Consider the following 14,743-nt stretch of genomic DNA (forward strand, 5'->3'; position numbering starts at 1 on the left):
CTTGTTACATAAATTGCAAGACACACTGGGAGCGCATTAAGATTAGTCACACACAGGAGATGTACTACATAGAATTTTCATTACTGTGTATGCCTAATCTTAATGGATTTACATCTCTATGCTGGGAGGAACCAGGCAACGTCGACGTCTACACCGTTTCAAAGACAACAGATCCCGTTGCAGTAGCACTTGCAGAGACGATTCCACACACGCAAAACAACGACAGAGAAAAATGAGGCTGGCTTGGTAGCTCAGTGGTAGAGCAATGGCACGGAATGCCAGAGACCTGGGTTCGTGGCTTGGTTGAGCCGGCATTTTTGCTGAAAATTCTACTTAATACTGGGAGTGGTTCATAAAAAGAAAGTTCAGTGTTTAGATCTTCTACAAAGATCTCTATCAGGAAAGTGTTAACACAAGACTGCTTTAGTCCTTCTCCAAGTTAGCCTTCTAATCTCATATGGCATTTTTATTATCCATTCCAGGTATAACTTTTATTAATATTTTATTATGATGAGTGCAGTGACACTGACATATTAGGTAAAATATTTATGCACGTCATGCAATTTTAGTAACTTCATTGAATTAAATGACATTTTTCAATATTGCAATAATTAGTTCAGGTTATTTATATATACGGAATGTTTCTAAAGTTCACTTCCAATGCGTAGGAGGTGACTATACAAGTGAAAATAAACACAGAAGTTCATGTGATGAAATGCCGAAAATGCCACACATTCAGATTTATTGAAGTGGGAAAAAGTGTGAAAATTATGTTTACAAGGAAATAGTGGCACAAAAGCCAACCATACGACCACAGCAAAGAGCGTCCCACAAAGAAATGCAACATGCTCTATTCAAAAAAGCACGTGGCAGATGTGTGAAGTTGATGCACAAGGGATTCCCCAAAGGAAGCGAATGGGTATGTTGAAGTCATGGGGGTAGGGAAGGTTTTTATGGAGTGATTAGCATGGGTGATCCGGGCGTTGTTTTTGGTTGTGATGTTGTGTTGTCAAAATTTGTATGTGCCCACATGCAGAAAGGCCGAAGCGTGACCTTGACTTTAGTGTTTCCGCTAGGGGTGCTAACATAGTAGTTTTCTTCTGGCAGGGAAGTACCGGTTGCTGCCATTTGTGCTTCACGTACTGGGATATCAGCATCACCGTGCATCAGGTTACCATCACATGTTTGTGGTTGAATACGTACGAGTGGAAGGATGCGAACTTGAAAAATTGGGCAAACCTCGCAATAGGCACTGCTAGGTGTTATCGATAGGCACGACCCATCATGTACCGTGCACTAGTGTTCGTCCTCTACAGGTCGGCAGATATCCAGCAATAGGGATGGATGCATACAAATCGTGGGCTCCTCATAAAGTGTGTGTGCAGTGACTCCATGATCTATGCTTGTGGCTCAACGGAAAGAAGACTGCATTACGCTCTGGAATTCCTATGACATGGAGGGAGCCGAGAAACCACTGTGATGATTGTTACTTTTGTGCCTGCCATGTCCGTGGGTATAACCGAAAAAATCACAAGCTAATCTCTTACCCTGAGAACATTCTATCGGCCATACGGCCCGTTCCTCGTGGACCTGATGTGCCAGTGCCTTTGCCTCCAACTGAATTACCAGTCATCTCTTCAGAGTCTTCAGACTCGGAACATCCAGACGGTCACGGGTCCGATACCGAATATATCCCTCTGGAGGCGATTACCTCAGCCCTTCTCTCAGGTTGAACTTAATGATCTGACTAGAGATCTTGGCCTTTCGAAAGAGGCAGCTGAATTGTTGGGCTCCAGATATAAAGAAAAACATTTATTGGCCAAAGGAACCACGTTTTATTGGTACGGGAATCGAGAAAAGGACTTTGTTCAGTACTTTGAGGAAGCGGAGAACCTGGTCTATTGTTCTGATGTTCCCGGATTGATGAGCAAATTTAGTATCACCTACAATAAAGATGAATGTAGGCTGTTTATAGATTCATCGACAAGGAGCCTGAAAGCTGTCCTTCTTCATCCCGGAAGCCAGTATGCATCTGTACCAGTTGCACACTCGGTACATTTACAAGAATGCTATGAAAACCTGGCTCTCGTCCACAACAAAATAAAATATGCCGACCACGGTTGGACCATTTGTAGTGATTTGAAAGTTATCTCCATGCTTCTTGGTCAACAAGGTGGATATACAAAGTTCCCATGTTTCATATGCGAGTGGGACAGCCGTGCAAAAACTCAACATTGGGTCAAGAAAGAATAGGCTAAAAGACAAAATCTTGAACCAGGCACCAAGAATGTGGTTCGGAACAGCTTAGTTGACAAAAAAAAAGTATTGTTACCCCCGTTGCATATCAAAGTAGGTGTATTGAAGCAATTTGTCAAGGCTATTCCAAAAGATGGCGATTGTTTCAAATACCTGTGCAAAAAGTTTCCAGGTTTATCCGCAGCCAAGTTGACAGAGGCAATCTTTGTTGGTCCAGATATCCGCAAGCTCATGAAGGATAAAGACTTTGAGACTAGCATGACAACAAAGGAGAAAGAAGCTTGGGTTGCCTTCAAAGATGTGGTCGGTAAATTTCTGGGGAATCACAAGGATCCTGACTATAAAGCAATTGTTATGAATATGAGGGACAAACTTCAAGCGTTGGATTGCTCCATGAGTGTCAAACTACATTTCCTTCACTCACATGTGGACTATTTCCCAGAAAATTTAGGAGCAGTCAGGGAAGAACATGGTGAAACGTTCCACCAAGATATTAAAGATATGGAGCGCAAATATCAAGGACGATGGGACAAGAACATGCTTGCCGACTACTGTTGGATGTAAACACGAGAGAGGCCTGAGATTGCACATTAAAGAAGAACGTCAAAAAGAAGTTTCAAAGGCAAAAGGGTATGTACGTAAATATAAACTTTGTTTGTGTTTGGTTTTGTTGTTTGTTCAGTTTACAATTTGTGTCAAACGTTCATGTACACATACATTGCTCCTCGTGGTCAATCGTCTATTTTATGTACGTTACCTTAATAAACACAAATGAACATAATATGTTGGTGATTTTTTCTAGAAACTTCACCATAATGGGATGTTAAAAGTGTACATGCAAGGGAACTTTGTGTTTTTCTCTCGACCAGCGGCGGCTCGTGCGATCTGGCAACAGTGGTTTCCTTCCATTTACACATATAAAAAATAAAATCAATTGCTAAAAAATCAATTTGCATCACCAAGCATCGATTTTACATAGATTTAAATGGATCAAAACCACTGTTGCCAGATAGTGCATGCAAAATTGTTCGCGAAAATTCCTTTTCACATAGGATTTTAGCAAAAATATCGATATCGATTGTACAAAAAATCCTGACGTGATGGAAAAAAATGGAGGACATTTTCGAAATCAGCACACACAATAACATAAAACTCAGATAACACGTCTCTTGTATTTTTCAACAACTTCAATTTCGCAGGGCTGTGTAGTTAGTGCATGATCATTTGATTGGGCCGTACATTTTCCCTGTTCACCTGTGTAGTGGCACATATCATGCATTTTTCGTGATGTTTTGCTGAACTGTTGGAGGACGTGCACTTGGCACTGAGGCACGGACTATGACTCCAACACGATGGTGCACCACCACATATTGACCAAAATATGCATCACTTCTTCAATGGCTTGTATTGGTGTATTGGTAGGGGTGGGCCTGTTCCATGGCCAGCAAGATTGCCAGACATCACTCCCCTGGTCTTCTTTCTATGGGGAGAGATGAAATCCCACTGCAATAAATCTGAATGGGTGCTGTTTTCGGCATTTCATCACATGAACTTCTGTGTTTATTTTCACTTGTAGAATCATATCCTACGCGTTGGAAACGAACTTTAGAAACACCCTGTATATTTCCTTCTGAATGTATTTTGCAATAGTTTACAATGAGGCCCATGTTTCATACAAAAATGAATGAATGATTCATTTTACTTCATGTTTCTGTCACTTTTGGTTAATTGCAAAGATGATGAATGGTGATACGATGAAGTGGATGAAGAACAATCGCAAACACACATGGACGACAACACAATACCTACAAAGGATTATACTGGCTGCAGGTTCACCTGCTAGAGCCTCGTTAGTCTGCTATGCGTAAACGAGGTTGTCATTTGGATGGATTTGGAAAGGGTTGGTCGCCCCTTACATCCATAAAAATGCATACCTATTCAACATTGAGGAGAATACAGTAATAAGAAAATTTTATACACAAGAGCCAAGAAACCCACATACCACTGTCACTATGGGTCTTCACGAAAGAATACATGATTCCATTCTTACTAATAGCAGGTGTACACATTTTAATTTTTAAAAATGCATCTATTATCACGCCATGAACAAATGAAGTTTGACTTGTCTTTTCCACATGGCACCATTTGTTGAAGTATAAAATTATCTTTACCTTAACACTCGACTTCCTCTTGCGCCTCTTTTCTGCAGATGACAGGTATTCCTTGAGAAGGTCTTCAGATTCATGACACATGTTGTGGAAATCCTGGAAATCTTCTAGCTTGTCTACACATGAACAACACACAAACTTTGGCAGACTGTCATCCTCTGTAACCTGAGATGGAGAAAATTGAATTCATAAGTAGGGTTGGGACATGGGTATGTACAAACTGTGTAGGCAAATAAAATTTTTGAGCTTATAATACTCAAAATAATTGGTTTTCTCAGGATACTTTTCTCAAACCATGTAAGAAATGGACTTTTAACAGAAATAATACAAACATACATTCAAGAAACAAAAAAGAAGAAGTGTGCGAAACGTTTTAGATAAAACGTTTGCATTGACTGATGCAGTATACTTGAACAAAGCTGATAATTTTGAAATGGGGTTGCACTTTAGTTATCAGTCACTTCCGTATGTGGGGGAAAAGAGTTTCACCTGTGATGAGCAACTGCTCCAATACATTTTTGCATTACAATGGAGAATTGAGTATATTTTATTGAAATGCTGTGAACATAGAATAAAATTAATTGTGGTGTAATTAAACTGGAACACTTCTTAAACGATTCTTTTCATTTCTCAAATATAGATAATGTGCAAATGTTTTCCATGTTCTGTTTTCTCTCCAATGCCAAGCACTGAGATAATGTCCCCTCCCTCCAGTTCAGAGCATTGAGTGAACATTACGGGTTGCTTGTCTATGTCGAATAAACGTTATTTGTGGTTAGGGGCTCTATACCAATATAAGCAGTGATCAGAACGCTACATTTAAAAAGTAGGTTCGTTGCAGCTACAGCTACTTTTACCAAAAAGTAGTTTGCTATGCTACTCCTGTTTGCTCTAGCTACTTCTGCATAAAAAAAAACTTAAAACCACCATATGTATATTCAAAAGAAGCCCCTAGTATGATAGTTGTACTTAGTGGAAAATAGATTCTGTTATTTATTATCGTGATTCCAGTCATTCGATAATTTTGATAGCAGTGCTTCAGTTATTTATTTTTTACTGTAGTGTTTGAGGACAATGTACCTATGTAAGCGATATATGAATTCAAATTTGACATATCAGGTTGGCCACTCTAGGACCATGATAAAATTCAAGCATAAATCCCGGTTTTCAAGGCAATCATTCCAAAAATTCAAGGTTACAAACACACATATCTCAAATATGTAATTTAAGGTGCAGAGTTTACATTTGCCATTTCACATACTCAGATTCAAAATACATCTACAAAAACATATGTTACAGGATATACTAATTTACAATAAACTGTTAAATTGTATAAAAACTTCAAACTCAAATTTACCTAATCAACTTCAATATATCTTACTATTCAATAATTTTCAGTCTGTTACATAGATTGTTCTGTAAAGGACACTAACAAAGTAAAGGAATTGAGAGGAATTCTGTTTTTTTTCATGTAGCTAGATAAAAAAATAATGGCTAAACTGTGAAAACTTGCCTCAGGGCATTAATAAATATGTATAAAGTCAGTGGGGGTGGTAATAATGCAATTTTTCACATCTACGCGAGACAAATTCACGCAGAATTCCCGGTGAGTAGCCACATTGTATCTTAGTATTACAATTAGGATGATACCCAAATGAATGATTACAAGGAGACAAATAAAATATTATAGTATTATTTACGTTTATATATCACCGTATTTTCCTTGAGAATAAATATTGAGTCGAGTCACACAGTGATTCGGAACCAGTCTCGATTAGCATATTAGCATATCTGTATCCACACTGCTTATCATTTATCATTTTTCTATTTATCGTATGTACTTTTTGCAATATCATAAAATATATTGAGGAAACTGATGACGTATAAATCCGAGTGTTCTAAACATATTGTAATTTTAGAATTTGTGAACATAAAGTATGATGAAAATAATTGTATTCCATTGTATTCTAGTAACAATAATTTGAAAATATACTGACAATGATGAATGCTGTTAACATACTGAGCCGTTGATTGCTGGTTTGTCATTATAGTGGAGAATGAATCGCTAGTTTCTTAACTGCAACATGTGTTTTGCACAGTAATTAATGACATTTTTCTGTCTCTTACACCATGTTTATTCACACGATATGTTCCAGGGGGTAGCGCAAACGAGGTATTTTTTTTTCGAGGGTGCCGCAAACGAGACATGTTTCTCCCCCAAATAGAGATGCAGCTCAAAAACACGTGTCTGTTAGCCGGAATATATTCACATATGCCAGTTAGTTATCTGGTTATTGGAATTACTCAGATACTATAATAACAACCCATGGTGCTACAGCCCTCGAAGGGCCTTGGCCTATCTCCTGAATGCCAGTCTCCATCCCACAATCCTACATAGAGGTGTGGGGTTCTTCAGCCAATAATGGGGTGACGTGTGGTCAGCCCTTCGAACTCCCAGCCATTATAGGAGATATCCGCGACCAGGTTACGCTACTCATTCGTAGCTCCCTAATTTCCATACGATGGTGGGTTGCCACTGGTCCTATATACAGGTCAAGAACCCAGGTGGACTCAAACCCATGCCGTCCCGCAGTCGGAGCTCAAAGCACAGGGCCATAGATTGCACGGCCACGGAGGAGGACTATTCAGATACTAATGAAATAAATTACGCGTATATATCTATAATCTGCGATATCAAGATATTTATAATCTAGATTATCCATATTTCCATGTAATAGACTGTCTTTATAAACCTCCTACAAAAGAAAGCGTTATTGTTGATTATTTTTTTTTTGCTGTTGCCACATTCAAAATTTATCTCAAATTGCTGAGAAGAAATCTAGCTGTGGCTAAATTTTCGCTACAACTACAGGAATTTTGTAGTTTCTCTACCGCTACAAGTACAATTTTCAAAATGTAGCGCCGCTACAGCTACAAATTTTGTGGCACTACTTCCAACCACTGAATATAAGTCATGCATTCTCATAATCTACCACAATTTCATTTTTTAATGGGGTACTCAAGTAAATATAATGCATACAAATACTTTCATATTTTGACCATTTTGACATTTTCAAACTCTTTTTTTATTACAGTTTTGAACTTTGTGCATGAAACTTACAGGAGCATTATTATATTACTTGCACTATACTTTGACATACAATTATCGAACTATAATGCACAATTTAGGAGCATGGGTGGGGTTGATGAGCAAAGGATAAGGAATCTATTTAGTAATCATAACAACATGTTTATGCAGCTAAAAAACTTGATAGACTGCAATGGTATTACATGTGAGTGATATTGAACAATGTGATTTTCCTCACGTTGCATGCTCTATGCCATGCTATCTTCTCTTTACAAAACTGTCTAGAATGCATTTTCGAAGTATAAGGAACTAACCTGTCATTGTAGAGAATTTGTTGGTGTGCAATTTAGCAGTAAAATTTTAAAAAGAGAGGTGTGGTTGTACAATTGCAAACATACATTTTGCCATAAATGTAAAGCTTTTGAGTTGTAATTTATAGAGTTGCAAGATAACTTGAAGGAATGGTGTCATATTGTATTTGAGAAAAATTGTCCCAATGTTCAAACCTTCATGAACTAATAAATGGAAAGCAATGCTTACAAATAATAACATGATTTTACAATACCGGACACATCCCCAATTTCTTTCATATTTCGCACACTCAATAATTCAGGCCTCGTAATCACGTATCTGCAGTTAAAATTTGATCACGTGTAGCACTTGTGGTATAATTACAGAATACCGAGAGTATCTCCAATTGATTTCAAATTTGGTATACTCGCTAATTTTGACCTCAAAATCACGAATCTGCAGTTAAAAATTAGCGGTCACATCTAGAACACGCAAAATACTGTGCATACTTTACTGCTATGATTATCGATACTAATGGTCGCCATGTTTGATGTGAACAAGTCAAGTTCGCTATCCATTCCATGGAGTGTTGCTTTAAATGTGACAATATGGCATCTTCAGTAAATTTGGAAAACATACTTGCCACACGAACCATTCACGTAAGGTTAGGTTAGGCAAGCATAGTTAAAATTCAGGGTATTCATAAACATAGTTTTTGATCACTAATCATTGCAAAAAATTGTTGTTTCCTTCATAAATCACCGGTGTTTACTTTGTTCACAGACCCCCTTATTTCTACTTATTTTGCATTTTCTAGACATGACCGCCAATTTTTAACTGCAGATTCGTGATTAGGACGCCAAAATTAGTGAGTATGTCGAATTTGAAAGCAATTGGAGATACTCCTGGTATTCTGCAATTGCTCCGAACTAGCAAAATAACATGTAGAAGTTGTAAAATAACTTTCTCAATTACCACACAAACCATGCACGGGTAGCCCCACAAACCATTCACAGATAGCCCCACGAACCATGCACGGCTGGTTAGGTTAGGCTAACATAGTTAAAATTTGGGGTCGTAGTAATATCAGGAATATATCTTTCATGGTAACAGTTTCATACATCGGAGACACATTTCTTCATTTTTACAGAAGAAACTACTTATGGAAATGAGTTTCTGCAAGCTTTCCAACGTTCGTCAAGGTATTTTCTTTCATCGTGGAATATATTTGACAGAGAAATCATGTATTTTTCAACAGAAATAACTCACCGACGCACAATTGCCATTGCTTTCGTTATGTGAACTGCATGCTGCGTACGTTTGATGATGTAAGCCCGTCAGTGTTTCCAACCCCATTCTTTTTCACTATGCTTGCCTAACGTAACCGCCTAACCTTATCGGAAATGGTTCGTGGGCTATCAGTCAGCTAACCGTGCATAATGTACAATGTCCACCGGTGACGAACACGATAGTAGGTATTTTTCGGTGAAGAGGGTTGGAAACACTACATACCCACAACAAGAGTCAAGATGTGGCCACTATATTGTGTGTTAAGGAAGCGAACAAATGAATAACAAAAAATTACTCTGTATGTGAAAAATTGTGTTTGTTTTCGTGTAAACGGCATGGTCTCACTGCAGAACATGGGCTGCTTTTTTTCTCTAAATAGAACAAAATTTATATCCCCTGAAAGTACGTACCTTCTACTTCCATTTTCCGGTGTTACTTTTACGATTACTATTATATTATTGCACGTAAAAATGTTTTCCCTGCTACTAAAAGCAATGCATTTCTACATTTGTTCGATATTGTTCCATATTGTTTACGCACAGTTGCTGTCATTTGTTTCGGGGTCTTCCTCTCCGCACAAGAGTTTTGCTACCTTGTGTTCAGACGTCAGACAAGAAATGCCTACGAGGTTAGGTTAGGTTCCATTAGCATAAATACAATGAAAAATTATTCCTTGGGCTAAGAGAACTAAACCAAGCCAGCCTACAATAAAAATGTTTTTCCCCGTGGTGCCAGAACACAAGGTTGCTCAAGTGTTGTGCGAGAAGTGAGACCCTTCGTTTCGCTGAATTAGAGTTGATTTGTCGCTCCAGATTCCACCCACTCACGCACAGTTTCTTTCATTATTTCAGATGAGGAATGCTTACAAGGTTAGGTTAGGCCTGTTAGGTTGGGTTCCAATAGCATTGAAATATGATTTTCCTTCTACTAAAAGCAAGGCATTTCTCTATTCATACGCGTCCATATTGTTTACGCACAATTTCTTTCATTGTTTCGACGAGAAATGCCTACAAGGTTAGGTTAGGTTTCATTACCATAAATACAGACAAATTATTATTCAGGGTGAGAAAACTAAACCTAGCTACCTAACAACGTAGGCATTTTCTGCTTTCACTAGATTTTTGCAGGAATGTGCGCGGTACTAGTTTACTATCCTTCGGACACATTTATTTATTTTTACAGAATAAACTACTTACTGTAATAAGTTCCTGTAGCATAGTCGAACATCGGGAAGGTGTTTAGTGTGATGTGGGAATGTTTCATAGCTGAAATTCATGTTGTTTGTTGAAAATTAATTCTCCGACGGAGAATAGCTAGCCCCACAAACCATTGGCGCGTGGATAGGTTATTTCTGTTAGGTTAGGAAACATAGTTAAAATTTGGTGTCGTGTTTGTATCAGTATCTAGAAATTGGAAATAATTGCGAACCATTGGCGCTAGCCCCACGAACCATTGGCGCGTGGTTAGGTTAGTTCTGTTAGGTTAGGAAACATAGTTCAAATTTCATCAAAACAATGTTGATACACCTTCAGGAATGTTCCGCGAAGCAGATATGTAAGTACGAATGTCAAAAATTGACGAAACGAAAAAATTAGAGGTGTCCGAAGGATAGTAAATTTTTACCAAAAAAAATTCCGCACCTTCAAAGTTCAAACTTACTTTTCCCGATTACTAACTACAAAACATGACCAACAAATTATGAACCGCGTTCCTCCTAAGCAGCACACATTCTGCACATTCTGCAGTCTTACCGTTGGTTGCGATCACAGGCCCGCTTATTCTAAACGTGAGCGCCAAATTTTAACTGCAGATACGTGATTATACGACGTCTCAATTATTGAGTATGCGAAATATGGAAGAGATTGGGGAAGTGTCCGGTATAGTAAAATCGTTCCAATAATAAAATATACTCACAATGAGGGATAGACAATTTAATATCTTCCCTTGAATATTTCGCCGTTGTCCTTCATCTAGGCAGAAGTTCAATTTCGAACTAGTGTTTGTCAAGCAAAGCCTACATAAATTACGGTAATCCTCTCCGATTTCTGTGTGCTGATAAAAATTTCTATTCAGTAATTTGGGTCCCATGATTTCAAACTTTCACAAAAGTATCATATTTCAGTGAAAAATACAAAACAAAGATTGCTTCCTGGAAAGTTCGTATACTTTGACTACAACGTAAAAACTAAAAAACCTTCTGTCAAAAGCATTCGCGCATTTTCCCTGTTGTTGTCGGTGCTCGGTGCAGTGTTGCAAGGTCATACTTGAAAAAAATCAGGAGATTGTTCCTTGAGAAACCAAAAGATCTGTTACAAAATCCAATGATCTAATAGTAGCGGATAAACGACGTTGTTTGGGGGTTTGGCATGGCGTGCGCACTTGGAGGCAAGGGAACGTCCGCAGCTTTTTTTCCAGCGAGGGGGAAACAATGTTTTTTTTATGTTTTGTTTTTATCAGGCGGGTAAACTAGGCATGTTAACCCGTGATAGGGTTGCCCTCTCAGAAAACACCACTTGAGATTGAAATTACCACGTTCCTATAATAATAATGGATGTAAATTACTGTGACTGAAATAGACTCATAGGTATGAAATAATAACATTACAAAGCTCACCTAATGTACAGAAAGAAAACGTGTTGACCAGAAGTCATGTGCAGGCAAGGAGAAGGTACAAATGGAACAAAGCAACGAACCTTAAAAGTGACCATGTTTACTGTTGCAAAATGACAAGAACGGCATCCTAGGCCTGCTTTAATAGCCAATACCAGGATTGGCAAGATTTGTGTTTTTTTTTCTTTAAAAAAAACTATTTTTTGTTTAAAACATGTTTTTGTTTGTTTTAAAAATAGCTTTAAACATGAGTTTAAAAAAACATGTTTTAAACAAAAGAAAGTCAACCTTTTCCCAGTAAATTATTGTTAAAAGTCGTTAAAGATAAAATACTCATTTTTATGAGTACAGTGGCGGTAAGGACAGTTTATTTCCCTTTGGAGATAAGGTTTACCATACTGCTGGGCAGAATTTTTTGGGTCGGGGCGGTATATTCTTTAAATCCCGACATTCGGGACGGGGAAAATTCTTAATTTCACGACGAAATCGGGATATGTTCGAAATTTCCCAAAGCTCTTGAAATCTCGAATTCTACACGTAATTTCCAACTTAAGTGCTTGTTTTTGCACTTCTGGTACAAATACTAACAATTTCCGATAAGTTCCAGACATTTACAGTTCAGAAAACATCGAGAATTGACGACTTTTTAAAATGACCATTCGGCATTTCCCCGATTGCTTGAGATCGCGAAAAATCGGGAAGTCATTTTTTTCCCGATCCCGACTTTTCGAGATCCCGCACACCTCTACTGCAGGGACAAAAGTTGGGGGAATAGCACCCCTTTTTCCGCCACTGCTGAAGTAGGTTAGGATTCATATTCATCTAAATTTCAAGAAACTAAATACAGTAGAGCGTCGATTATCCGAAGTAATTGGGGGACATGGGTGTTCGGAAAACTGGTTTGTTCGGATAATCGAACTGTACATGTTTATTTGCCAAAAAGAAGTACTGTACAGTAAATTTATTCATAAAAACAGGCATCTCTTTAAGTATGTATTACAAAGTAACGTACAAAGGCAACTTTAGTAGGAATATATAGTATGTGGTACAGTTTATTAAACAAAAATACGTACATATTACATACGCATTTTGCATGAACAATACACACAGTACACAATATTAACGTTTAAAAAAATCCTTTATTTTGGTCTGTCTAAGCAAGCCTACACGCTTACGAGCAGCTAAGTCACGTACTTTTTTCATTACAGATATCTGAAAGTGAGCGAGTACACAGTTCGGTTAAGCGGTCGTTCGGTTGACCGACGTTCGGATAATCGACGCTCTACTGTATTATAGAATTACTATCCTCGTTCTGGAAAAATCAGAGTGAAATATTTTTCTCTGCCTGAACAGTTTATATAGCAGAGAACAACCTGCAGTGTCATAATATATTCTCCAGATCAATTTATCTTTCCAAGTACAAAATTATGTTACCAAAAGTAAGCATCTCCACTTCATTCAGTTATACAAACCATTGAATCGTATCGCAAGAGAAAAAAAATTCACGTCCAGATCAAAATCACGAATTGTGTATTCAGATATTAGTTTTCAGCTTCCACCAGTCTCAAATTTATAGGACGGTACGAAACAAAGAACTAAGAAGTTTCGAATTCTACAGTAAAGCACGGGTCTTTCTTGTCGCGCAACAGTTTTGCTACCGTCTTGCCTTATAAGTATTTCTCTCCTAAAATTATCGTCACATTATTGAAGAAGACAAAAACCTAATTTTATCTCGTGTAAACTGAAAAATTTCCTGGGGAAGGGGCTTGAGACACTTGATTCCCACCTTGCATAGGCACTATTGACAATAACAGGGTTATAGAACATTCTCCGTCTCGCGTCGATAATTATATATCTCAAATTATTATCACATTATTCAAGAAGCCAAAAACCTACATAATTTTATCTAGTGTAAACAAAACAATTTCCTAAAGGGTGTAACGTTTATATCCTTACAAGGGGGGGGGGAGGGTTCGAAACCCTGATCCCCACATTGGATACGTGCCATTAACAATAATAGGGTTATAGAACATTCTCCGTCTTGTCTGGATAATTATTCCTCTCCTTAAATTATCGTCACATTATTCAAGAAGTCAAAAACCTAATTTTATCAGTGTAAACTGAAAAAAATCCTTGGGGAGCGGGGGGGGCTCGAGCCACCTGATCCCTACCTTGGATATGCGCTATTAACAATAACAGGCTTATAGAACATTCTCCGTCTTGCCTAGATAATTCTCTCTCTCAAATTATCACCATATTATTCAAGAAGCCAAAAACCTAATTTTATCTAGCGTAAACTGAAAATTTTCTGAAGGGGGGCTTCTTCTCTCCTTAAATTAACGTCACATTATTTTATTTGACACCACAAGAAACGAAAAATCTCATTTTATCTAGTGTAAACCGAAAACTTTTGGGGCGGCTCCAGCCCCCTAAGCCCCCCCCCCTTTGGATACGTGCCTGGGAAGCAGTCACTTTTATTACACCCTTACATTTACATACAATATTAAAAAGTTCTGCTTTTAGATCTCGCACAATGCCTTTTTCACAAAAATGGGAAATCCCGCATTTTTTATATCAATCAAGCTGTGATATTTTAGATTTCTTCCGTTAGTTTTCTGATAATAGTTTTCACAGCTTTCCATAGCATGTAGACATGATTTCAGTTGACAAGAACAAAATAATCTTATTTCAAAACATACAGCAAAAAGAAATCCAACGCGCTTAAGTTAAAACTCCCTTACATTGGAAGCCTGGAGAGAATAAAACAGGGGTTCCTTCGTAACAGGATATCTTGAAAACCATTTTACACATTTGAATCAACTTTGTGATAAATTGATTAGAAAGGATGAATCATAACAGTAAAAGTTGTAACTTTTCCCCTGCTACTATATTTTAGAAGATATTCGTTGTCAAATATCTCATTATTTGCATAAGGAACCAGCCTTTTCCGTGCCGAGCGTTTCGACGATGACGTAATGCATCCACGGACAACTGCGCATACGATCTGCGCCGCCGAACGAGCATCTCTTGAATACGTCAC

The 14,743-nt window shown here is 37.9% G+C and overlaps 1 protein-coding gene across 1 annotated transcript in view; it reads right to left on the reverse strand.

Annotated features, from left to right (window-relative positions):
• LOC145999132 (uncharacterized) overlaps positions 1-11,318 on the reverse strand; it is a 66,916-nt gene extending 55,598 nt beyond the window's left edge. Inside the window, exons 1-2 of the mRNA XM_083136066.1 lie at positions 11,008-11,318; positions 4,428-4,589 (exon numbers count right to left, since the gene is read on the reverse strand). Coding sequence (XP_082992192.1) covers positions 4,428-4,589; positions 11,008-11,181 — 336 coding nt within the window. The 5' untranslated portion in view covers positions 11,182-11,318. The remainder of the gene's footprint in view (positions 1-4,427; positions 4,590-11,007) is intronic.
• Positions 11,319-14,743: the final 3,425 nt, after the last annotated feature.

Source organism: Lepisma saccharinum, chromosome 15 (genome assembly GCF_977018435.1).
Source record: "Lepisma saccharinum chromosome 15, izLepSacc3.1, whole genome shotgun sequence".
Taxonomy (NCBI): Eukaryota; Metazoa; Arthropoda; class Insecta; order Zygentoma; family Lepismatidae; genus Lepisma; species Lepisma saccharinum.